This window comes from Rhamphochromis longiceps, linkage group LG17 (assembly GCF_057381845.1).
Source record: "Rhamphochromis longiceps isolate RC_006_pf linkage group LG17, R_longiceps_female_GT1.1, whole genome shotgun sequence".
Taxonomy (NCBI): domain Eukaryota; kingdom Metazoa; phylum Chordata; class Actinopteri; order Cichliformes; family Cichlidae; genus Rhamphochromis; species Rhamphochromis longiceps.
The window spans coordinates 6,824,931-6,849,806 of NC_140573.1; the positions used below are offsets into that span (position 1 = coordinate 6,824,931).

Genomic DNA, 24,876 nt, shown 5'->3' on the forward strand with positions numbered 1-24,876 from the left:
GTGTGCCAGACAACTGGGTTATCGATTGTCTTGTTTGGGGGAAGGGGGAGTGAAGATCCAATCAGGGCCAGGACAGAAGAGCCTGTGGGCGAGTTCAACTCCATGAGCACCCAGGATGGGCAATTACCCTTGTTGTGGAAGTAAAGCCAAGATATAATGTAGCGCATGTTTGCTGACCAATAGTAATATCGAAGGTTAGGCAGTGCCAGGCCTCCACGACTCTTGGGTTTTTGGAGTTGAGCCTTGTTCAATCGAGGGCGTTTACCCCTCCATATATAAGATGAGATAATTGAGTCCAAGGAATCAAAGAAGGATTTGGGGATAAATACTGGTAACAATTGGAAGAGATACAAAAATTTAGGAAGTATATTCATTTTGATTGAGTTGATTCTTCCCACCAAAGAGGTGGAGAGAGGGGACCACTGTGCCAGATGTTTTTTTGCATTATTTAACAGAGGAAGGAAGTTCGCTTTGAAGAGACATTTATGTGTCCTTGTAATAATTACACCTAGATATGTAAATTGATTCCCTGCTATTCTAAAGGGGAGGGTAGTATAGTCAAACACTGGTGCCCCTCCATCCACAGGAAACAACTCACTTTTACATAGGTTGAGCTTGTATCCTGAAAACTGGCCAAATTGGCGAAGTATGGATAACATTGCAGGTACAGATATTTTGGGGTTTGAAATAAAAATTAAAAGATCATCGGCATACAAGGATACTTTATGTTCAGCACCTTTCCTCCGGATCCCATTGATCTCCCCACAGCTGCGGAGTGCAATGGCGAGTGGTTCTATAGCCAGATTGAAAAGAGGAGGACTTAAGGGGCATCCCTGACGGGTTCCTCGTTGGAGGTTGAAAGGCCGCGACTGTATGGAATTAGTAAAAACTGAAGCGTTAGGGCACATATATAATAACCTTATCCATGAAATAAATTTCGATCCAAAATTGAATTTATCTAGGATCGTGAATAAATATTTCCACTCTACCCGATCAAATGCCTTCTCCGCATCTAGGGAGAGAATGCACTCAGGACCCTGATTGGAAGGGGTGTATAATACATCCAATAGTCGGCGGATATTGGAATAAGAGTAACGATTCTTAATGAAGCCTGTTTGATCTTCGGATATAACTGAGGGCAAGATATTTTCCAGCCTACGCGCCAAAACCTTGGCCAAAATTTTAGCATCAACATTTAATAGAGAGATTGGCCTAAAGGATGAGCATTCCACAGGATCCTTACCTTTCTTTGGGACAAGAGCAATACTTGCCTCGTAAAAGGATGGCGGAAGTCTACCACACTTCCATGAGTCGGAAAGGGTTAAATGTAGTTGAGGTAAAAGCAAGGGTGAGAATGCTTTGAAAAATTCTACAGGAAAGCCGTCAGGGCCAGGGGATTTCCCAGGCTGCAATGAGGAGATGGCTGCGCTCAGCTCCTCTGGCGTGATGGGTTCATCCAATCTGTTTTTACTATCAGAGGAAAGCATAGGTACATTCAAAGTCTTTAGAAAGTTATCCATTAAAGTGTTTTCCTGCGGGAATTCGGAGGTGTAAAGTTGGGAGTAAAAAGCCCTAAACGTATCATTAATTTTGGAAGGGTCCGAAGTGATATTACCATTAGCCATTCTAATCTTCGTGATATGTTGTTTTGCCTGGAAGCCCCTTAACTGGCTGGCAAGCATCTTACCCGATTTATCGCTATGAATATAAAACAAACTCTTACTCTTCAGGAGCTGACGTTCAATTGAGTGCGTTGAGAGGAGCTCAAATTTAGTCTGAAGCTCCACGCGCTTATTGTATAGGTCTGGGCTTTTTACCTTAGCATAGAGCAGATCTATTTCTTTGATTCGGTTGACTAAATCGAGTCGTTCTATACAGGCCTTCTTCTTCATATTAGCAGTATAGGAAATAACCTGTCCCCTAAGAAAGGCTTTTAGCGTATCCCAAATTATTAAGCTAGAAGTTTCTCCTACGGTATTCGTTTTAAGAAACAAGTTTATTTGTTCTTTCATGAATTCCAGGAAGTTTACATCTGCCAGGAGAGTCGAATTAAAACGCCAGTGTCGTCTGGATTGAGGGATGTCTGGGAAACTCATTGATAGCACAACAGGGGAATGGTCTGATATCACTATGGTCTGGTATTCACAGGATCGGACCCATGGAGTCAGCTGCTTATGAATAAGAAAATAATCGATCCTAGAATAAGTGTGGTGTACCTGTGAGAAAAAAGAATACTCTCTTCCGTGGGGGTGTAAGCAGCGCCAAACATCAGAGACACCACAGTTAGATAAAAAGGATTGGATGAAAAGAGCAGATTTACTGACAGTGCAGGGATTCGGGGAGGATCGGTCTAACACAGGGTCCAGCCAACAGTTGAGGTCACCACCAAGTATAAGAGAATATGAGCTCAGATCAGGCAACAACGAGAAAGCACGCTGGAAGAAAGCTACATTATCAATATTAGGGGCATATATGTTGGCCAACACAACTTTCGTATTACAGAGTTTACCCGAAACAAAAACGTACCGGCCACTCGTATCAGAAATTACATTATGTTCCTCAAAAGGAATATTTTGGTCAATTAGAATAGAAACGCCTCTGGCCTTAGCCTGAAAGGTGGAATGAAAGTGCTGCCCTGCCCATCGGGACATAAGACGAGAGTTATCCGAATCACGGAGATGTGTTTCTTGAAGAAAGACAACAGCTGCTTTAAACTGCTTTATGTGTGAGAGCACCTTCCTTCTTTTAACAGGGTGGTTTAAACCTTTGACATTCCAGCTTACAAAGTTCAAGCGACTACCCATAGTCCCGCACTGAAAATGTAAGAAAACAGGTGCAGCTGAAAACAGAGTACAAAAAAAATGACAAGCAAGCGACTAAAACAGAGAGTAGAATGGTTCCCGGATCCCCCAACTTGACAAAACAACATAAAACCACCCCGGCTCTGAAGGATGTCTCCCCCCTCCCCCCATTCCCCATCCACCCCCCCCACCCACAAGACAGCTGCCAAGGAAAAAAGCAGCAAGCTCTCCAAAACACACATTGTGTACCCTCCAGAACAATAAACTCTTCCTGTCTAACACTAAGAACAGACTTTAGCTCCCATAACGATGATTACAGTAAGCACAACACTCCTCTATGAGCAGTAGAAATTTGTTAAAGCAGTCACCATAGAACCACAACAGAACCAATGATCAACTTTGGGGACAATAGAAGCAATGAGATATGAATAGCCCCCCAGCTAGCAAATAGCAGAGAAGAAGGGGGGGAAAGAAAAAAAAAAGGAAGAGACGTCGGTAATGCCTGGATATGAACGAAAGTCCTTCCACATCCCAGGAGACGAAGATAGCCAGGACAATCTACTCACAGGGCTGACCCGCGGACAAACGTCAACACCAGATAAGCAGGCTCTCAGGGTGATTCGGCTGTAGCGGGTAGGCCGTCCAAGTACCTCCTCGCTTCATCGGCCGAATGAAGCCAGCGTCTTGCGCCGTCAGGAGACGTGATGCGAAGTCGTGCAGGATACAGCAGAGCGGGCTTGAGACCCCGTTTGTACAGCTCGGACATCACTTCCCGGTACTCCACTCGCTTGCTCAAAACTTCCGGGCAGTAATCCTCCACCACGCGGATCTGCCGACCATGGTATTCTAGTGTCCCTCCTCGCCGGGCCTCCCGGATAAGAAAGTCCTTTACCTGGTACCGATGAAGGCGTATAATTACGGGTCGCGGTCTCTGACCTGGGGCTGGCTTAGCGGCAGGTATACGGTGGGCCCTGTCGATCTCCGGGCGGGTCGGGAGCCTCTCCTTCCCGAAAACCTCACAGAGCAAATCTGCAAAGAATTCTGTGGGATGCCCACCTTCAACACCCTCCTCGAGTCCCAGGATACGCAGGTTCTGGCGCCTACTTCGGCTTTCTAAGTCCGTAACTTTAGCCAGGAGTTTAGTGTTGGATTCGCTGAGATTGGAACAAACGTCCTCGAGATCTCTAACCCGCTGGCTTAAGTCGTCCGCTGCTAGCTCTAGAGATCCGAGCCGCTGGCCATGGTCTTCCACCGCAGAGCGGACTTCGTCAAACTTCGACTCCAGTAGACTAAAAGATGTTTTGAAGTCGCTGGCCAATGCCTCCCTATGCTGCTCCAGAAGGGAGGAGATGGCCGCCATGTTCAGCTTAGGTGCGTCGTCCTCCTTTTCTGCCGCTTTAGTGCGTTTCGAGGCCATGTTAGAACGAGGAAAAACCAATTTCGGAGACCGTAAAATAAAACGTACGCAGTTCAATAGTTTTGTTGTGAATTGGCTGGTTCAGGAGTGGAAAAGGTAAAAAAGTTAGCGGAGCAGTCTTCTCCTCTACCTGCTACATCCCCCTAGCGACCGGAAGTCCCGTGAACTAATTATCTAAAAAAGTTTTCACATGTGAAAGTGTGCCAGACAGTTGGCAAATTAGTGTTAATGATAGCCATACATGTGTATACTTTTGCTAGGAGTGTGTTGGAAATTTGGTAATTGAGTGTTGTGCAGTGAATTGTGCCTACAGTTTTGCAAAGTGTGTGTTACAAAATTGCAAACTGAGTGCAAAGCAGTTTTTGTGCTTTTAGTTTTGCAAACTCAGTGAGTGGTTTTGCTATAAGTCTGAATAGTTTTAGAGATTGTGCTACAGGAATCACAGTTAGGGTTTAAGCATTCAGAAAAAACTGTATTTCCAAGTCAAAACGAAATAGTAATTTCACTGAGGAAAAAAAAGAAATCAGTCTACATCGTGTCGTCTCTCTGGATCTGGCCACAAAATTTTTTCTACATCACATGAAATGTCCTCTAGTCGAAGGCACTGGGGAAAATATCTTCTGGACTTTTACATCTATGGTATTGTTGTGTTTCTCATTAGAATATGGCAGTGCTACAGATCTTAGTGCAAAGTGACTGTACTAACCGATTCTCATTTCAAAACGTCCTTATGATGCTTGCTACAGTGTAGCGGCTCAGTTTAGGGTGAACCCGTTGGCCAGCTTCCCTCAGGGTCATTCCACGGTTGATTACATGGTCCACTATTGTAGCTCTGATGTCATCAGCAATTCTATTTCTTACTCTTCTTACCCTTCCTCTCCCTCCCCTCCTCGTCCTCCTCTTGCTCGTCCTTGTCCTTGTCATCCTCTTCGTCCTACTTCTTCACCTCCACGTCCTCTTCCTCGGCCTCCTCTACTTCTCACTCTTCCTGAATATATATCTGAATATCCCATCCTTTCCTGTTTTATTTTGTAATCCTTGGTTCTCATGCATCCTAGCTAGTTTAACTTTGGTACTTTGCTCTTTTACCAACAAGTTTATCCCCATCTTTCCCCTGTTCCTAATTATTCCTCCTAGTGCAGCTCCCAGATGGTCATTACCCTCTGCAGTCTACTTTTCCCAGTCTCTTTTTGTTTAGTTTTCTTGGGTTTTTGCAATTGATCTATTCAAATATTTTTCTTTTCATTCAAATACCAACTCACTAGCCTCCTAAAGCGAACACTACTACACTTTTGCTTGTGTCAACGCACAGATTGAAAACAATTCAATCCCACTTGATTTCTGGCCACAGGTGTAAGTGTGCCACTAAAATTTGGAGAGAAAATAAGTAAGAACACAGCGGAGCTCTGACATTTTATCAAGACAGAAAGTTTGTGGTGATTAATTAAATTAAAGTGAGGCAGAATGAAAGAAAGTGAGAAACTGTACATATAAAGACCGAGGGGGGGGAATGTACCGTTTCAGTATAACAAATGGAGCGCAGAGTGATGAGAAACACAAGGGAGATCAACCATGTATGACAGTTACTTCTCCAAACAACCAACCAACGAACCGTCAACACAAAATCAACTTCAGTGACACGGGCGGCCTTTGCAGTCTGTCAGGCTTCATACAAGATTATGTTCAGTCTTATGAAATGTTGCGGTGTTTACAGTTACTCACCAGCAGCCCCACACCACCAGATATCCAGAAGTGAAAGATAAAAAAGTTTGTTTCCAGCTGATACGGCCAACATTTGAAGTTGGACATTTTAAAGTCCCACACGGAGAGAGAGCGCTTTATGCGGAGCAACATGTCGCTAGGCATCAGGTGCTATTTCTGATACAGGCTATCAGAATACACACCAATCCCTCACAACACCACACACAGGACAGGGTGTAAATACACGAGACAATCATCCATGTAACTGTTGGAGTGGGTGCCACTCAAGTGTAGATGGCACTGAGGATAAAAGCCATCTCTATTTTTGTGTACATGTAAGTGGACTGGATGTGTAAGCCTCTAGCTGTGGGCACACAGAGATCTCAGTGACAAGCCTACCTTCTGTGAAGGGCCTCCTCAAATTTTCCCCTCTGCCTAAGCTACTGTGGGCTTTGTGTCTGTGTGTGTGTGCATGCAGTCCAATGAGTGATATTTGATCCCATAAATCTTCTGACGCACAGCCAAGAGCTGGCTTTGGGTTGTGAGCCATTTGCAGCAGCTCTCCCCTCACTGACCCATACTGATTCTGACCAGGCCAAACAAACCTTAGGATATGACCCTGCTTTATTTACTTGTAAGATGGGGGGGAAAACCTCTTACATGATATTCTTGTAAGTCTAAAAATACATCCTGTTTGTGTGAAAGGGAATGTTCACTAAGCTGCTGTACTACATTCTTGCATTATACTATATTCTTACATATCATTCATACATGATGAACAATGCTGTCTAATGCAGAAGTTCCTTAAATCTATATGTTTTGTACTGGCCAGATTGAGTCATCTCCACTGGTTACAGGAAGAAGTCTGAGTGTGCTGAATCCAAAGCTAAACTGGCTCTACTTTTTTTTGTGAGCTCAGTAAGCATTTTTTAAATGGGTTTATTATTTTGAGTCTGTTTCAGTTCAACAGCGAGAGAGAAACTGAAAATCATTTGCCCTTTTGCAGTAAAACAGAAAGAAATGAGGGCATGTGGACCCTGTGGTTGACTGGTCGCTCACACAGAATAACACATCCAGTATCCTTGAGTTTCTTACAGTCCCAGTTTGGTAAGATCCCAGAGTTTGGTAAGATCCCAGAGTTTGGTAAGATCCCAGAGTTTGGTAAGATTCAAAGATACTTTTAGGAGTTGGCCATTTATATACTTCTCCATTGTGTTTTGTTTTCAGTCTGCTTTTCATTTCATCACATGAAAATCAAATAGATGATCCTTCCTGACCAAGCTGGCTAGTGGGGCAAAAAAGTATTTAGTCAGCCACCGATTGTGCAAGTTCCCCCACCTAAAATGATGACAGAGGTCGGTAATTTGCACCAGAGGTACACTGCAACTGTGAGAGACAGAATGTGAAAAAAAAATCCATGAATCCACATGGTAGGATTTGTAAAGAATTTATTCGTAAATCAGGGTGGAAAATAAGTATTTGGTCAATAACAAAAATACAACTCAATACTTTGTAACATAACCTTTGTTGGCAATAACAGAGGTCAAACGTTTACTATAGGTCTTTACCAGGTTTGCACACACAGTAGCTGGTATTTTGGCCCATTCCTCCATGCAGATCTTCTCGAGAGCAGTGATGTTTTGGGGCTGTCGCCGAGCAACACGGACTTTCAACTCCCGCCACAGATTTTCTATGGGGTTGAGGTCTGGAGACTGGCTAGGCCACTCCAGGACTTTCAAATGCTTCTTACGGAGCCACTCCTTTGTTGCCCGGGCGGTGTGTTTTGGATCATTGTCATGTTGGAAGACCCAGCCTCGTTTCATCTTCAAAGTTCTCACTGATGGAAGGAGGTTTTGGCTCAAAATCTCACGATACATGGCCCCATTCATTCTGTCCTTAACACGGATCAGTCGTCCTGTCCCCTTGGCAGAAGAACAGCCCCATAGCATGATGTTTCCACCCCCATGCTTCACAGTAGGTATGGTGTTCTTGGGATGCAACTCAGTATTCTTCTTCCTCCAAACACGACGAGTTGAGTTTATACCAAAAAGTTCTACTTTGGTTTCATCTGACCACATGACATTCTCCCAATCCTCTGCTGTATCATCCATGTGCTCTCTGGCAAACTTCAGACGGGCCTGGACATGCACTGGCTTCAGCAGCGGAACACGTCTGGCACTGCGGGATTTGATTCCCTGCCGTTGTAGTGTGTTACTGATGGTGACCTTTGTTACTTTGGTCCCAGCTCTCTGCAGGTCATTCACCAGGTCCCCCCGTGTGGTTCTGGGATCTTTGCTCACCGTTCTCATGATCATTTTGACCCCACGGGATGAGATCTTGCGTGGAGCCCCAGATCGAGGGAGATTATCAGTGGTCTTGTATGTCTTCCATTTTCTGATGATTGCTCCCACAGTTGATTTTTTCACACCAAGCTGCTTGCCTATTGTAGATTCACTCTTCCCAGTCTGGTGCAGGTCTACAATACTTTTCCTGGTGTCCTTCGAAAGCTCTTTGGTCTTGGCCATGGCGGAGTTTGGAGTCTGACTGTTTGAGGCTGTGGACAGGTGTCTTTTATACAGATGATGAGTTCAAACAGGTGCCATTCATACAGGTAACGAGTGGGGGACAGAAAAGCTTCTTACAGAAGACGTTACAGGTCTGTGAGAGCCAGAGATTTTCCTTGTTTGAGGTGACCAAATACTTATTTTCCACCCTAATTTACGAATGAATTCTTTACAAATCCTACCATGTGGATTCATGGATTTTTTTTCACATTCTGTCTCTCACAGTTGACGTGTACCTCTGGTGCAAATTACTGACCTCTGTCATCATTTTAAGTGGGGGAACTTGCACAATCGGTGGCTGACTAAATACGTTTTTGCCCCACTGTAGTTCTAGCATCGCCAACTATCTCTACCGTCATATTCAAACATGGTCACAACTCCAACACGCCAAACGTATAAATGGAAGTCCAAAAACAAATGGACGACATCATCATAGCTAGGTTTACTGTTTATCTACATTGTAGGTCAAAGGCGGGCTATTCATTGTCCCAAGGAACCACATAAGAAACCGGGAGTGTTGTGAAGGACCACATCTGTAAATTGATAAAGAGATAAAATCAACCCTGTAAAGCCTGAACTATGAAATATTTGCCAGAATTGTTTATTATTATTAAATATTGGAAATATTTAATATTTATTGAACCTTTTATATGTAGAACTGGGTTCAGCTCATTTACACGAACCACCACACCAGTCGCATTTTCTCATGTGGCTCCATGGGAAAATTAATTGTTTATCCCTGCTGTATATCAACATATATGTAGTTATCACCCTAATTTGCTTTCCAGATTGGATTTGTTTGTTCTGCTCCAGTGAGTGCCAAACACAGAAGAAATACTGATGAAAAAAGGTATACTGGACTACAGGTTGGCACCATCCACAACAAATGTATAAAGCACAAGCCTTTTGTTACCCCACTTCCAAGTGCCAGGATCTAATAATCTAACAATAAAACAAAGAAAACTACCCATTTAAACTCAAAGTTAAACATACATAAGACTGTCCAGAAACACTTTGTACACCTGCTACAAAATCTTAAGAAGTGGGAAAGCAAAACATCAGGGTCAAGTGGCAACAAACCCCAACAACAGCTGTGCTATTTTAAAGGAGATTTGCCTGTAAAAGTTATTATTATAGTTCAATTGATTTCCATCACAGCTGCAGCTGGCAGCAGAGCCAAAGAGGGGAGAGAAGTGTTATTTTTAAACTGCCAGTAAGACAACAAACCTCTGCTGAGCCCAGCAGCATTATGGGGTCGACCTCTATGACACCTGGAGTGTTTAAAACAGCCTAAAATCTTGGCAACTGTTGCGCTACGATGGCTTGGCTTCCTGTAACCAGGTGTGATCAGTAAAAAAATGCACACAAGATTTATCTTTGAGTTTTCTGCTGATATGTTTTCAGAGATAAAGCTGACGCTTGGCAGAGTATGTGTAAAGTTGATCAGTCTCCAGTTGTCGTACATAAAGATGGTGTTCGTAATCAGTCAGTAATAATAGAGGAGAAAAGACATTAAAAAAACACAAGACTGAAAAAAAGAAGATATTCTGTTTCTTGTTGATGTATGAAATTAACACCCAGGCAGCAATATCTCAGTGTTTTGCTATGCAAACCAGACATTCCTATTCATCTGTCGCGCACGTGCACATTGATTGTGTGAGTGAGAGACTAATAGGCACACACACACACACACACACACACACACACACATGTGCGCACACACGTACACACACACACACAGACACACACACACGCATGCGCGCACACACGTACACACACGTACACACAGACACACATGCACACACACATGCGCACGCACACACACACACACACCCTCCCTCTCTTTCTACAGTCTTATTGCATCAGACAGGAGGTGTTGCAGAATGTTCCTTTCATTCAAGTCGATGCTTGTAGCACGGGGATTTCAGATAACCATTTATGAACGGAAAATATGAGGGAAGAGTGATAACGAACTTCAGGGTATGAGAGAAACATAAAAAGAACAGCCTTTAATCTGTCAGAACCGTCAACTAATGTCACAAGTGAAGAATAACTCACCAAATCATTCCACACATGCCTCTTGGCTACACACTTGCTCCACTAACAAAGAAACTTGAGGACAGTTCATTGAGGACATGGAACAAAGGGTCAAAGTTCACAGAAGTCAAAGAACTCTAAAAACATGGATAAGCTGGACTTTCTCACCTCCTTGATGAAAATTATTTTTGGCTACAAGAAACAGAAACACTGGGGTTTACATTAGACTGACGTACATGGATCGGACACTCATGGCATGTTGAGGTTGTTATTTTTGCTTTTGATTGACTTGACCACTTGGAATTTAGTCTCACTATAATGACTCTAGTGATTCATTAATTATCAACAGAATAAATCTGGCAGCGGCGAACAAGCTAAAAATCTATATTCTGGTGCTATCTGTACTCATACAGCTGTGGTCACATTTACAGACATTTAATTTGGGGCTTTTAATTTTTTTCTTTGAATTGTTATTTTTCGTAAGTGAAATATTTGTAAAGCATACACCTTTAATAACTTAAGGAACAACAACTGGTTGAACAAGTTTGACTTTATTTTGTATTTTTATCAAATCCACACGGGATCAAAAGTATACATAGAGCCTCAAGTATATACACATACACACTTGAATGTGTCTCTTTGCCAGTATAAAAAGGATGCTGTTGATCTGATGTGAAGTTAAAGATTTTGGAGGTAGTGTAAGAAGTAAGGAGCAGTAATTCAAAAGCCGCAGCCTACCATTAACTTGAAACAACTACAACAGCAACATCACTGTCCACAGTGATGCGAATTTTATACCGGCTTGAAATGAGAAGGTGCTGACCAAGTAAGAAGTCCCTGTTCCAAGTTCAGCATCTTTAAGCTTGACTGAAATTTGACGCTGTCCAGATGAACAAGGCAAATACCATATGGAGAAAAGTGTCTTGATGCATGCTCAGTCATCCAGGTAAGTACATCTCCAAAAGTTTATTTGTTCGTCTGGACGTAGCGTTTTGTGGGAGAAACGTTTCGTCACTCATCCAAGTGACTTCTTCATTCTCAGCTGACTGCAGGTTTCCCCAATCATATAAACAGGACATTTGCACAATGACTGAAACCAGCACCACTGAATACACAATGGCTGTGAGGTGAGTTAATTGATCATTAATATGCAAATTGTTGTGACCATTGATCAACAACCACTGATCAAAGACAATTGGTCATTGATCAAAGACTGTTCTGGAGAAAGGTTTTAAAGTCAGATGAGATAAAAGTTCATCTATTTGACCACTTTGACATGTTTGGAGGAGTAAAGCTGAAGCTTAGAGACCTGAGAGCTCTGTACGAGCTGTTAAGCACGGCGGTGGCAGCATCGTGCTGTGGGGCTGTTTTGATGCCAGTGTTATTGATACAATGTACAAAGTGGATAAAATAATGAAGAAATTCTTCTGCATCACTTCAGATCAGATGGTTAAAACTTGAACACAACTTGGTTTTCCAACAAGACAGTGATCTCAAACACGCATCAAAACGTTTTTCTTTCTTTAACTTAACCAGGCTAATATAAGCTGCTGGAAACCAGTACATATAAATGAACTCTGCCAATTCTGCCAAGAAGCACATCAAAGAAGTGGGCAAATATTCAGCCAGAATGATGTCAAAAGCTTGTCGATGGCTTGCTGAGGGACATTTAGACAAATATTAGTGGGGATGTATTCATATATTTGATCACGTATGTACACTTTTGACTCCGTTTAAATTCGAGAAAATCCTAAATAAATCCAAACTCCCCATTCCTTTGTTTTTTTAAAGTCATTAAAGATGTAGGCTGTACAATTGCGCCTATTGATGCCCGTCATGTGTACGTAAACTACTGTTCACAACCGTATTTAAAAATATGTCTACATTAACATGAAATCATATTTACAGCAATTTATCTCAAGACTTAAACAGAAACCATTCACATTTTATTCATATTTTTTCCGTAATGAATGATTTTATGATCCTTTTCCACTATATTTTTCAATAGAATCAACTTTAGTAAATGACAATACTTATTGTATGTTGCCTTGAATATAATATTGTTAAATATAATAAATAAATATAGTACTACTTTTTAAATATAATATTGTCTTAAATATGATATAATATTGTTAACAGTAAATCCACTAATCAGCTCAATAAAAAAAGGACTCTACCAGTTCTAAGCCCCTAGTATTTTTGTTTGTTGACCACTGACTGGAAAGGCCATGTGAAAAGATATTTTTATGTACTTCTAATGTTCCCACACTGAGGGAATAGCATCTCTAGAGACATTTTCCCAGGAAGCGGCAGTTGGATCACAGTTCGTACTGTGCTCGTGCAATTCTGAAGTTGTCTTAAATACATTTAAGACAATATTTAGTTACACAAAGCAGCACACGACCTGTTTTTCCAGCCATTCCTGACATCACAGGAGTTTCCAGCATAAATAAGTTTTATCCTTTAAACTGACGACAGACCAATCTACTTTTTTTTCATCGTTGATGCAGAAAAACAATGTTCCCTTGTTACCATCAGTCTCTTTGTGAGAGCAATTTGTGGCCAGTCCAGGTTTATGTTGGTTATATTAGAAAGATGATTAAGACCCCCTTTTTGGGAACTGCACGTCAGTGTTTACCTTGGCTTTATATTTCATTTCATTTCATTTCTAAAATCTAGATAATCTGATTGTGTGAATCAGGCTCGCAGCAAACAGCGGATCTTTTGGCCTCTTTATATATAGAGTGAATTACAGGGTGCATTAAACACTGAATGTGGAAATGTTCACATTGTTCACAAAAAGATGAGTGAATAACGAACTCCAATAAAACAAATAACAAAAAACAAAGAGATGAGACTCGCTTCAGCAGCAGGTGAGCTGTGATGAAACCAAGCTGGCTTTTCTGTGGGCAGAAAAATTGGATTTACGTTAATTTAACTGTAATAAAAGACAACACTTTTATTAAAACCCAGAGCGAGACTGTCTTCTTACTCTGGGGGCTACTTTACTTTCCATACATAATGGGAAACCTCTCTCAGAGCTCCATTCATTAAATTTACAGTGGGGCAAAAAAGTATTTAGTCAGCCACCGATTGTGCAAGTTCCCCCACCTAAAATGATGACAGAGGTCAGTAATTTGCACCAGAGGTACACTTCAACTGTGAGAGACAGAATGTGAAAAAAAATCCATGAATTCACATGGTAGGATTTGTAAAGAATTTATTCGTAAATCAGGGTGGAAAATAAGTATTTGGTCAATAACAAAAATACAACTCAATACTTTGTAACATAACCTTTGTTGGCAATAACAGAGGTCAAACGTTTACTATAGGTCTTTACCAGGTTTGCACACACAGTAGCTGGTATTTTGGCCCATTCCTCCATGCAGATCTTCTCGAGAGCAGTGATGTTTTGGGGCTGTCGCCGAGCAACACGGACTTTCAACTCCCGCCACAGATTTTCTATGGGGTTGAGGTCTGGAGACTGGCTAGGCCACTCCAGGACTTTCAAATGCTTCTTACGGAGCCACTCCTTTGTTGCCCGGGCGGTGTTTTGGATCATTGTCATGTTGGAAGACCCAGCCTCGTTTCATCTTCAAAGTTCTCACTGATGGAAGGAGGTTTTGGCTCAAAATCTCACGATACATGGCCCCATTCATTCTGTCCTTAACACGGATCAGTCGTCCTGTCCCCTTGGCAGAAAAACAGCCCCATAGCATGATGTTTCCACCCCCATGCTTCACAGTAGGTATGGTGTTCTTGGGATGCAACTCAGTATTCTTCTTCCTCCAAACACGACGAGTTGAGTTTATACCAAAAAGTTCTACTTTGGTTTCATCTGACCACATGACATTCTCCCAATCCTCTGCTGTATCATCCATGTGCTCTCTGGCAAACTTCAGACGGGCCTGGACATGCACTGGCTTCAGCAGCAGAACACGTCTGGCACTGCGGGATTTGATTCCCTGCCGTTGTAGTGTGTTACTGATGGTGACCTTTGTTACTTTGGTCCCAGCTCTCTGCAGGTCACTCACCAGGTCGCCCGTGTGGTTCTGGGATCTTTGCTCACCGTTCTCATGATCATTTTGACCCCACGGGATGAAATCTTGCGTGGAGCCCCAGATCGAGGGAGACTATCAGTGGTCTTGTATGTCTTCCATTTTCTGATGATTGCTCCCACAGTTGATTTTTTCACATGAGTTCAAACAGGTGCCATTCATACAGGTAACGAGTGGGGGACAGAAAAGCTTCTTACAGAAGACGTTACAGGTCTGTGAGAGCCAGAGATTTTCCTTGTTTGAGGTGACCAAATACTTATTTTCCACCCTGATTTACGAATAAATTCTTTACATATCCTACCATGTGAATTCATGGATTTTTTTTTTCACATTCTGTGTCTCACAGTTGAAGTGTACCTCTGGTGCAAATTACTGACCTCTGTCATCATTTTAAGTGGGGGAACTTGCACAATCGGTGGCTGACTAAATACTTTTTTGCCCCACTGTATATATAATAAATTTTAAGCAGAGGGCTAACAAACAAAACAAAACTATTTTGGTGGTGCTCAGGCTCAGTGACAGGATTGGCACCTCTTTCCACAGACTGGTGCAAACAGTCCAACCATATTATAGAAAAAGGGCAAATGGATTACATTTCAAAACAGCTTCAACTAGTAAGATTATGAAGCAACTCATACAGTCAATTTGCTTGCAATAATGACTTCCTATAATAATTTCCTAGGGATCAATAAAGTATTCTGATTCTGATTCCTATAAATTAAATACATTTCTTCTCAGCGATCATTTTGTGGTGCAAACATGCTTACTCATTTCTAATTTCATCCAAATCCCCTCTGCTCATAGTTTTTTTTCTTTCTTTTTTTCAAACTCTGTGTGTGTCTAACAGCTTGACACCCAAATGCGGCTGGTGTTTAATGGTGTAGGATATCATGAAAATAAAACATCGGCCTGTGCTGATGGTAAACATCCATCAGCACTGGAGTCTCTCGAGAAGTGCGTCAGCACTGTCAGCAGAGCGAGTTGGAAGAAGGAAAAACTGTGTCCAGCAGTAACTTTGTTTTACAATGAATCACTGATTGGGGGGGATTATATTCAATTACCCTAAATTTCCTTCTGGATAATCTAACGCTGGCACCGCAGCCATGTTTTCCCGAAACTGGGCCCCAAGGGGAGAACTATCAGCCCCAGATGGTAACAAAGCCGGAGAGGCTGGAGCACGAGTAGCAAATAGCAGTGTTGTGCCACAGCTTATACTGTAATGGCTCATTAGCATCAGAGCAGTCGTGCACTGCCACAAGTTGACATTGATGATTGCTGCCATTGTGAGTCTGTATGTTAAGGGCCTTTCAAGAAACCCAAGAAGGTCGCTTTCTGGTCAAAAGTCAAAGCCCAAATGCCTGACATCTCAGGAGGGTGGGGGATGGGGGCATGAAAGGCAGGTAGTTCAGCTGTCAAAAGAAGGTTTGCCGTGTCTCGAGGCACAGTATCAAGAGTGTGGAGGGAAAACTAGAAGATGCGCAGTTATAAGAGACTCGACTATAGCAAGACTGGTATCTGCTCCTTTGGGCGAGGAATATGAGGAGCACATCACCACCAGCAGGGTCCTCATGTGCATGTTTCTGGCCAAACTCTCAGAAACAGACCCCATGAGGGTGGCACCACATCCTTTTACTGGGACTCTCAGCTCAACATGACATATAGTTCATGTGCTGTACAATGCAGCCCTCTAGTGGTTACAAAGACAAAGGCCAAGCGAGACATAAAAACAGGAATGCTGCTCACCCTGCTCCGGTTTCTGTTTACTGTTTATTTCTGTGCACTGCACTTGATCATTATGTACATCCTGTAACCGTAAACAGAACTGAAAAGAACAACATGAACAGAATTTTTACACAGCTTAAGTAATATTTGAACAGGAGACAGGCAAACACATAACTTACAGTACTCTGTATCCAACTCTGAGCTCCTCCATACATACCACAAGTTCAAACAACACACATCCACTGACGACAATATAGAGGTTAGCTTTTTAACATAGCTGTAAGATCGCAGATTCAGTCAGCGAGGGAGCCAATGAGGGTTATTTCACATGTAGGTCCTCAGTGTAAATAAAGCATAGACACATACTACACACTTCTCATATCTTGTAAAACGACAAAGAAAGCAGTCACCTCCAGATTAAAGTTCAGTATTTTCAGCCTGAGACCCGGAGTCTTGTTCGACGGCCCAGTCAACACTTGTTTTGGGATCCTTTCGGGGTCCTCAGCCAGCTAATGAAACCACACCTCACATAATTCTCTTACGCTGGTCAGAAGTCAGTCAGCATCCTTAATGCAGATGAACAAACTGGACGAATGAAATCCAGTGAAGGGAAAAGACAGTATGATGCCAACAGAAAATCACCTTTGACCTTACTATGCAAATCAGAGAGCATGAAGACAGTTAACAGTGTCAGGATCTTCAACTGCTCATGAGCATGAGAAGGTAAACACTTGGCTCAATTTGTGTGTGAAGAATAAACCTAAACAGCCTAAACTGTTTCACCCTGAAACAGCTTAAACTGTCTCTGGGGATCGTGTAGGAACATATTAGTGTTTTGTGAAAACCTCATGTGCTTGAAAGAAATTGATCATTGCCTCTCTAGTTATTGCATATTTTATTGTTTTCTCCACTTTGCTCTAAAATGATGAAATGCTTTTAGCACTAAGAACTGATTTTGTGAATAATTGCACGTAAAAAGGGGCCAAATGCATCCAAAATCAGCAAATGTTTGTGTTAGGTTAGTACACATCAGCTGCAGCATCTACTGCTGTTCACTACTTCTAATGCATACCCCATTCTTTTATGCTGATTATGAATAAACGTGTAGCAAATGAAGTAAAAAGTAAACAAAACAAATCAATAAAAAGTAAATTGTTGTAAATCAGTGTTTTGATGAAACACAGTATGATCTGCCTGACGTGAAACAGTGATATACAGTAAACAGAACTCTTATTGCGTTCTTGATGGTTTGCGTTTAAGCACATTAGTGTCACTTCTGTGGTTCAGAGATTACCCCACCCAGTCTCAACCTTACAACTACCTCCCTAATTTAATGCAGGCTCCCCTCTATAACGTCTCTGACTCATCAGAGCATCAAGATGGGATGTTTTGGGGTGTCTTACAAACTCTGGCACTGGGACAGAGGCAACTTTTTTGAGTCCTCTGGTTGTGTGGAGGCGTCTGTTAGAGTGCGTCCCATGGATCCTTGATCAGACGTGGGGGATCTGGGGAGTCTGAAGGATAGGTGTGATGTTAAGGGCGTCACATTCTCATGAACTGCCTGATGTTTCCCAGCAGAGAGCTGCACTGTGATCAGATTTCCTTTACCTGCCAGTGGTTTTTACTGTTTTGGCTGACGACTGTGTTTGACAGACGTTAAAAGTCTTTAAGACAACAGCCTCAAAGTCCTGAACTCTTTCTCACGAGCAGATTGAATTTGAACCAATATTTTAAAGACAAACAAAGCGATTTAATAAATTAATTCATGGATTGCCTTCCTTGAGAGCTGCACCGATTTGATTCATCAGTTTGTGCTTTCACAGAGATGTAAAGCAAAAATATATTATTATATGAGTGAGTGTGTGAGGCCTCAAGGTGCTTCATGTAAGGAACTGTACATGTGCTAATGCTAAAACATACAATCCCCAGTTCCCCACAAGGCTTCAGGATATCAGACACACCTATTCTTATTAAACCTCTTCATAACAAAACCATTCCACATGATATCATATATGTCACATAACAAGTCAAGTTATTGTGTTACTGTTTTTTTTAACTAATTTTGTTTCCTCAGCTACACTCAGCAGACGACATCTTCAAGGTGAAACTCGACCTCTGATCAAGATTTTCTAATCCAATCACCTCCAAACAGCCTATTTTAACTTGACACTGCTGTTTGTGTTTGTTATTTATAGGGACATTAAATAGTGTGAAAACTGGATTTGATATGACGGAACTGATCTTGAATTCAGTGTTCGCTCACAGTACAAAAAAAATGGCTTGAATGCTGTTAAATGCTTGTTGTGCCTCACAGACTTCTTCATGCTCCAAAGCTCTCGCAAAGAGCAGTCTGACAAATGTTTGCTCAGTTTATTCTCGCGCATTTCTTTTTCCAGATCAACAGCTCTCACCTTGTTTTGATCCGTCTCTTTGACGTCCCAGTGATTTTTAATTTTTTGAATGGGATGGTTCATACATACAGTATGGATATTAGAGCTACAGAGAATCAGCTGTTCGTCTGAGCTTCTAGTCCGGGCACGGGAGGCTGTTCTATAGCCTGTCATCACTCAAGTTCTGCGTTTTTGTTGCAAGAAGAGAGACACGAGTTAAAGCATGGGTATAAAGGCAGATGTTGCAGGGTGTGGCTGCAGTATGCGGACAAGAGGTGGTAACACTGTAAGGGTTAGATGATGGAATCAGCAGGGACATCATCTCCTCCTCCTTAAGTCCCCTTACGTTTTATTCAGTAGAGAGGCTTTTGTCCTTGGGTCTCAAATTCTGACCAGGCATCATTTAGTTCCATGAAAATCATCTTGGCATATTGTTCGTATGGTTGTCCCGTCGCCTACGAAGTAGGAGAGAAAAAACACAATAGTTATGAACCCATAAGTAAAGCATATTTGAGACATGTTGGCCTTTTGGGATTCCCACTTCATTTGTCTCTCATTCATAGCTTGCTTTACTCAAGCATTATGTCAACATGCTACAATGTAGCTTGCCATCACCAGTGTGTGAATGTGTGTGTGAATGGGTGGATGACTGGTTGTGTAAAGCGCTTTGGGGTCCTTAGGGACTAGAAAAACGCTATACAAATACAGGCCATTTACATAATATTATTCACTGTTACAGAAAATTCAGGTAAGACACTAACTTGTCTTTCAGTGCTGAGAGTCAGGAAGTATACCCCACTCTTTCTATAATACACACACATCCCTGCATGGATGGATGTTTACAGGTATAACTTGAATCACATGTTTAATTCTGGTAAGAGTCCATGTTAAGCCAAGCTGCGTTGTTTTAGTGGGTGCAGTGGGAAAGGCCCTGCCTAATGCTTCAGCTGACCACATGGTAGCTGCTGTACTGCATAGCTGTATCTTTAAGTGGATTACAAGGAAAGCTGTGGCCTGGCTTGGCTTGAGAGTCTGAGAGTGACGCACTCTCCACTAACAGACTCTTCACTTCACAGAGTAAAGTGCAGAGCTTCAGATATCTTTGTATTTCATTATATTGTTCACACGCTCACACATACTTTTAGTTTGGTTTGGTTGTTTTCTTGTTGCAACATCATATATGCAAAAACTTCATCCTCCAGCACTTTGAACACACAGACACTACTGTGTGTGTGTGTGTGTGTGTGTGTGTGTGTGTGTGTGTGTGTGTGTGTGTGTGTGTGTGTGTGTGTGTGTGTGTGTGTGTGTGTGTGTGTGTGTGTGTCTAAATTTATGTGATCGGTCTGTTCATTTTAAATTTGCATGTCTGTGTTTGTCTTGTAATGCTTGGGATCATTATTGTGCATGACTCAGTACTTGGCCAAACTTTAGCTGTTAGATAGATGTCCTCAAATTTGACCCTAGAATATTTTTCGTATAAAGGTTCGTAGGTCATCTTGCGGCAAAACAACCCAAAGCATCACCCCTCCACCACCGTGCTTATCAGTTGCTATGAGTATGAGCTGTTTGTGGTGATACCCTGTGTTTGATTTTGCCAGATATTGCGTTGTACTTTATATATCTTTTTTCTGATACAGAATTTCTCTGACCACTGCATGGTCTGAGTTTGGGATGAATTTGGTTGGGTGTCCCCTTCTGTGGCATTGTGTTAACACACATGGATGACTCAGACCAGCAAACGGGCAGAACGTCTTGTTACACACAGGTGCTCAAACTTGTTGATGACCACTTACTCAAGCAAATGATTATCAGCATCTGGCTGCTACTTACCCCTTTAATTCTTATAGAAGCAATAGGAGTTGTACTTAGTTTTTTACAGAACGGCACAAAGTGCTGTCAAATCTTTCCTTTTCCATCCCTGTATATGCATGCTTGTGAGGAATTATGTTTTTCTTTTAAAACCAGTTTTTATTTTCATTATCATTTTCATGTCACAATATGGCCACATCACATCCAGAATTGCTTATAATCAGGGGTGCACATAAGTGGTCCGCAGGTGCGCATGCGCTGTCAAAATAAAAGACGCGCACCAGATAAGAAGTTGCAACGCGCGTTTGCGTACATAAGATTTTCTGGAGGAGGACAGACATTTGTTTAGAACTCTTAAAGATGTTGAAGAAGCAAGCTCCTTTAAGCAATTACTTTGGTGTTCCTCCACCTCCAAAGAAATGTCAGAAGGAGTCCAAACTGCAAAAGAAGCACATATTCTCGGAAAAGTGGTTGTAGGAGGTGAGCTGGCTTCAAACAATGCACAGAGATACCACATCTCTGTGCATTGTTTGAAGCCAGCCAGCAGAATGTGCCGTGAAAATCCCACTCTAGCAGACAAAAACAATGCCTTTTATATGTACGCAAACACGCGTTGCAACTTCTTGTCTGGTGCGCGTCTTTTATTTTGACAGCGAATGCGCACCTGCAGACCACTTATGTGCACCCCTGCTTATAAGCCTGATATAAGGAGAAGAAAGTGAAAATAAAGACAGTCTCTATTTTTTCATCTGACTTTACCTTCAGTTGCTTTTAAGTAAAGAATGTCTCGTTATTGCATTTGATTTATTCTGTACATATGGATATGCCTCCATACAGGAAGCATAAAGATCCCATTCATCACAAATTCTGTCTCACCTTATCTGGGTGAACAACCAGGACTGCTTTGCGATAGACCTTCTTGACCTGCTCTGGAGTAACCAGGTCAGCCATGCCCACAGGCTTCCAGCGTGTCTCTCCTTCCCAAAGCACAGTGTGCATGGTGGAGAGCAGAGCACGGATGTTACGCTCTTTCCCCTCTATCCAGTCCAGAATCTAGGGCACAGAAGAGGGAGGCAGAGGAGGGGAGCCAATAACCAGTGAGGACCTGATTTGAAACAATTATTAGCATAACTGCTTTCAGTAGTTCTGGCTCTGGTTTTATCTAAAAAAAAAAAAAAGCTTTTAAAGGAGCAATTAGATGAACCAAAATTTGGTCATGGGAGACCTACATTGGACGCTTCATTAACTCTGAAATAAACAGAAAAAGTTTAACAGCCAAAGGTTTTCGAGTACATTATCCTACTTTTGGGAATCACTGAACTGCTTCTGTTCAGCTACACTGGATAAACAGGCGACCACCACCAAGCGAAATGTCATCAAAAACTAATTGTAATCAGACACAATGAACCAAAACTTATTAGTTCAACTTCATTAGTTTCAAACAAACAGCTCATGCCTTTAGTTTCTCAGGGTCCATTTCTTTGGCCATCTCCTCCTTCCTCATCTCTGCTATAGTCCTGGGCCCTTTCTTCTCTTTGGTCCCCGCAAAGCCCTGAGCAGACAGCAGGTCGTCAAAGTTGGCATCTGAGGGTTTGGGCTTCGGACCTGACAAAGAGGCAGACAAACACAAAGACAGAATACATACTTGTTAAGCAACAAATGTACTAATTACTATACGGTGAGCTGAAGAACAATGTATGTGTGCACAGCATGAAAATTTTAATGGATAAAAAATGCGGCGCTGTCTCTAAATGTTTGCAGATATTTTGTTAAACATTTAACTTTAAAAATCAAACAAAAAAACCTTAAAACCTTCAAAATGCTCACAATTCTTAATAACATTTTTAAACCTTATATTTTGAAATATAAGTTAAGTGTAATCTCTATTTTGTTTTAAAAGAAAAATGTCCTTTTATGTGAAATATACCCCAACTGACCAGCCACAACATTTGGAGCGTAACAATGAGCCTGTCGAGCTTACCCATCCCAGCCTGTGCTTTTCCCCCTGCGCTGGGTGAGCCTCCTCCCATTGCGGAGAAGCTAACATTGTAGTTGGGTCGATTCTGGGGCGATGTGTGCGGCATGGAAGTGTGGCTGGGGCTGGGCTTTGGCTGCGGAGCAGGACCCTGTCCTTGCGGTTGCCACCCTCCACCACTTCCACCAGCCTGCCACGAGGGGAAAGTGCCTCCTGCGTGGGGCTGCCAGGCTCCTGTGTGCTGGGGAGATGGCGGAGGCCTCGATGGGGAGCCCATTGGAGGAAAGGGAGGGGCCGTTCCAGTAGGGGTGGTGGGCTTGCTCGAGAAGCCAGAGCCTCCTGATCAAAAGGACAGAGATTATGGCATGCGAGGTAGTAGCAAAAATACTAAGAACTTAGGAGCATTACCAGCGTCTCACCTCCAAGGCTTCCCCCCAGGTTGCCAATATCAGCGAATGGGTCCAGAGTGTTTGGCTTGGTTTGGTGGGTGGGGGTGCTGTGGACTGAGCCAGTGGGACTGGTAGTGGCTGACCGACTGCCCATACCAAAACCTCCTGAATGAATCGGCCATCAGCAAAGCAGGAAAAATAAACGACACTGATGCCAACGTGTTTTACAAACAGTGTGGTATCTGCTTGTATGTATGTGTGGCTGTGTGCTTGGGAGAACCTGTGCTCGTGGTAGCAGGTCTGTTCCAGTCCCATGCTCCCATGGCGTTTTGCTGCTGAATGTTGACAGTAGGGGTGGTGGGTGGGACGGGGGAACTCCGACCTGTTGAAGCATATAACCATCGGTCACGGGCGGAGCACACGGAAAATGGGAATTGAAGGACACGAAAACATTAAGCCAAATAAAATAACAACAGAACTGAGCTTCAGAGAGCTGTTGTTTCATGGGTGTGGAAACAAAATTTATAGTTGCTAACTAAAAATTGTCCACAGAAGACTGAAGCCAGAAGGCTCTTCTTCATGCACACATCATGCCCTAAATCCTCAAAGTATAAAAAGTGTAAACCTGAAGTTAAGAAAAACTGTTTTGTCATGTTTAAAGTTGAAAATACTGACTGTGAGCTGAGGAAAAGATTACTAGTAGGAGCTTGTGCTGGAGTTGAAAAATCAAGCTGCGCAATCCCTATGGAGTGGCAATGAGATGACCTGCAAACACTTCACATACAGCATGCAAACTCGTGAATTACAAATCATACGTTACATGAGCAATACAAGAAAAATGTGTGAGTAAGCTAAAAATGGATATATACTCAGCAGTCGGGTTTGGGTGTCAGTTTAAATAGACGCACAGATGAAGGGAAATTATCGTAGTGGCATCTTGCAAATATCTGAAAACATGCCTTACCCTAATTTGGTTCAGGCTCTTGAAATGCTTTAAGTGCACCCAAAACGATGGTTTGGGAAAATGTTCAGCAGAGCAGCAAGGAGCATGCCTTACCGAGGCTTGTAGGCTGCAGGGTGGGTGATGGTGAGCGAGCAGCATGCAGGAAAGGGTCTGGCTGCCCCACTTTACCTGGTCCGAGGAATGAACCCATCACGTCCTGAGGTTTAGGCATCGGACCCGTCCCAAAAGGATCAAATGCTGAGGAGAACCATCCACCAGTGTTATTGTCTTATGCTAAATTGCAAGAGTAATTGTGCCTATTTGAAGTCTAGTTTTAGGTTGGACCTAAAAGGAAATGCTTTTTCAAACTTCTCACCTGGTGGGGCAGGTGAGGGGCATGGTGAGGCAGTGTTGGGGGCGACTTTGTGTGGAGTGGACTGGGCAGATGGAGGCCCGCTGGTTGACTGAGGTGGGCCCCCGAACAAGTCCCCTAGGAGGTCAGTGGTTGCAGCTGCTGTAGATGGGGGCTTAGATGACGGGCGGTTGACCTCGTCACCATCGAGGCCGAGAAGATCGACTTCCTCGGTGGGGGCAGGGGTGGCAGAAGTGGGAGCTGGGAGGTCAGGTTTCTGATGGGCTGCACTGGCATTGCTTTGCTGGCTGGAGAGAGAAAGCATTTCATCATCCGACGGCTCGCTCTCCTCGCCACGTACCCGACCGTCTGGACCTCCGTGGGACCGACTTGGCTCTGAAAATGATGAGATGGGAAAAACAGAAAAGAGTATCATGAGAAAGACACATCAATCACGAACAAAGCAATGACTGAAGAGATAACAAAGCAGACAAAGGGAATTAATTTGAGGTTCAGATATAAAGGGACAAGAGTGAAGCAGAGGATGATGGTAAACTACGCAGGTCATTGCTTCTACAGCCAGAACAGCTATTTGTGCTACGAGGTTGCAAACATACACACAGTCTGCAAATAAATTCTAGCTAGTAGTTGCTAGTTGGAGAAAACGTCTTAAATGTGATACATTTCAACGTAAAAGAATATGATAAAAAAAAAAAAA

General features: G+C 42.6%; 2 protein-coding genes across 5 annotated transcripts in view; both read right to left on the reverse strand.

Moving 5' to 3' along the window:
• The window catches only part of lepr (leptin receptor), a 49,364-nt gene extending 43,315 nt beyond the window's left edge, over positions 1 to 6,049 (reverse strand). The window contains exon 1 of the mRNA XM_085386730.1: positions 5,941 to 6,049. Coding sequence (XP_085242856.1) covers positions 5,941 to 6,013 — 73 coding nt within the window. The 5' untranslated portion in view covers positions 6,014 to 6,049. The remainder of the gene's footprint in view (positions 1 to 5,940) is intronic.
• A 10,284-nt stretch (positions 6,050 to 16,333) lies between these two features.
• The window catches only part of dnajc6 (DnaJ (Hsp40) homolog, subfamily C, member 6), a 37,841-nt gene continuing 29,298 nt past the window's right edge, over positions 16,334 to 24,876 (reverse strand). For 2 of the 4 annotated variants that reach the window (XM_085387224.1, XM_085387221.1), the window contains 8 exons: positions 24,183 to 24,554; positions 23,921 to 24,064; positions 23,144 to 23,245; positions 22,894 to 23,028; positions 22,481 to 22,813; positions 21,956 to 22,104; positions 21,376 to 21,552; positions 16,334 to 19,145 (listed from right to left, as the gene is read on the reverse strand). In XM_085387224.1, the coding sequence (XP_085243350.1) occupies positions 19,044 to 19,145; positions 21,376 to 21,552; positions 21,956 to 22,104; positions 22,481 to 22,813; positions 22,894 to 23,028; positions 23,144 to 23,245; positions 23,921 to 24,064; positions 24,183 to 24,554 (1,514 nt within the window). In that variant the 3' untranslated portion in view covers positions 16,334 to 19,043. The remainder of the gene's footprint in view (positions 19,146 to 21,375; positions 21,553 to 21,955; positions 22,105 to 22,480; positions 22,814 to 22,893; positions 23,029 to 23,143; positions 23,246 to 23,920; positions 24,065 to 24,182; positions 24,555 to 24,876) is intronic. The other 2 variants (XM_085387222.1, XM_085387223.1) reach the window with 2 other exon arrangements.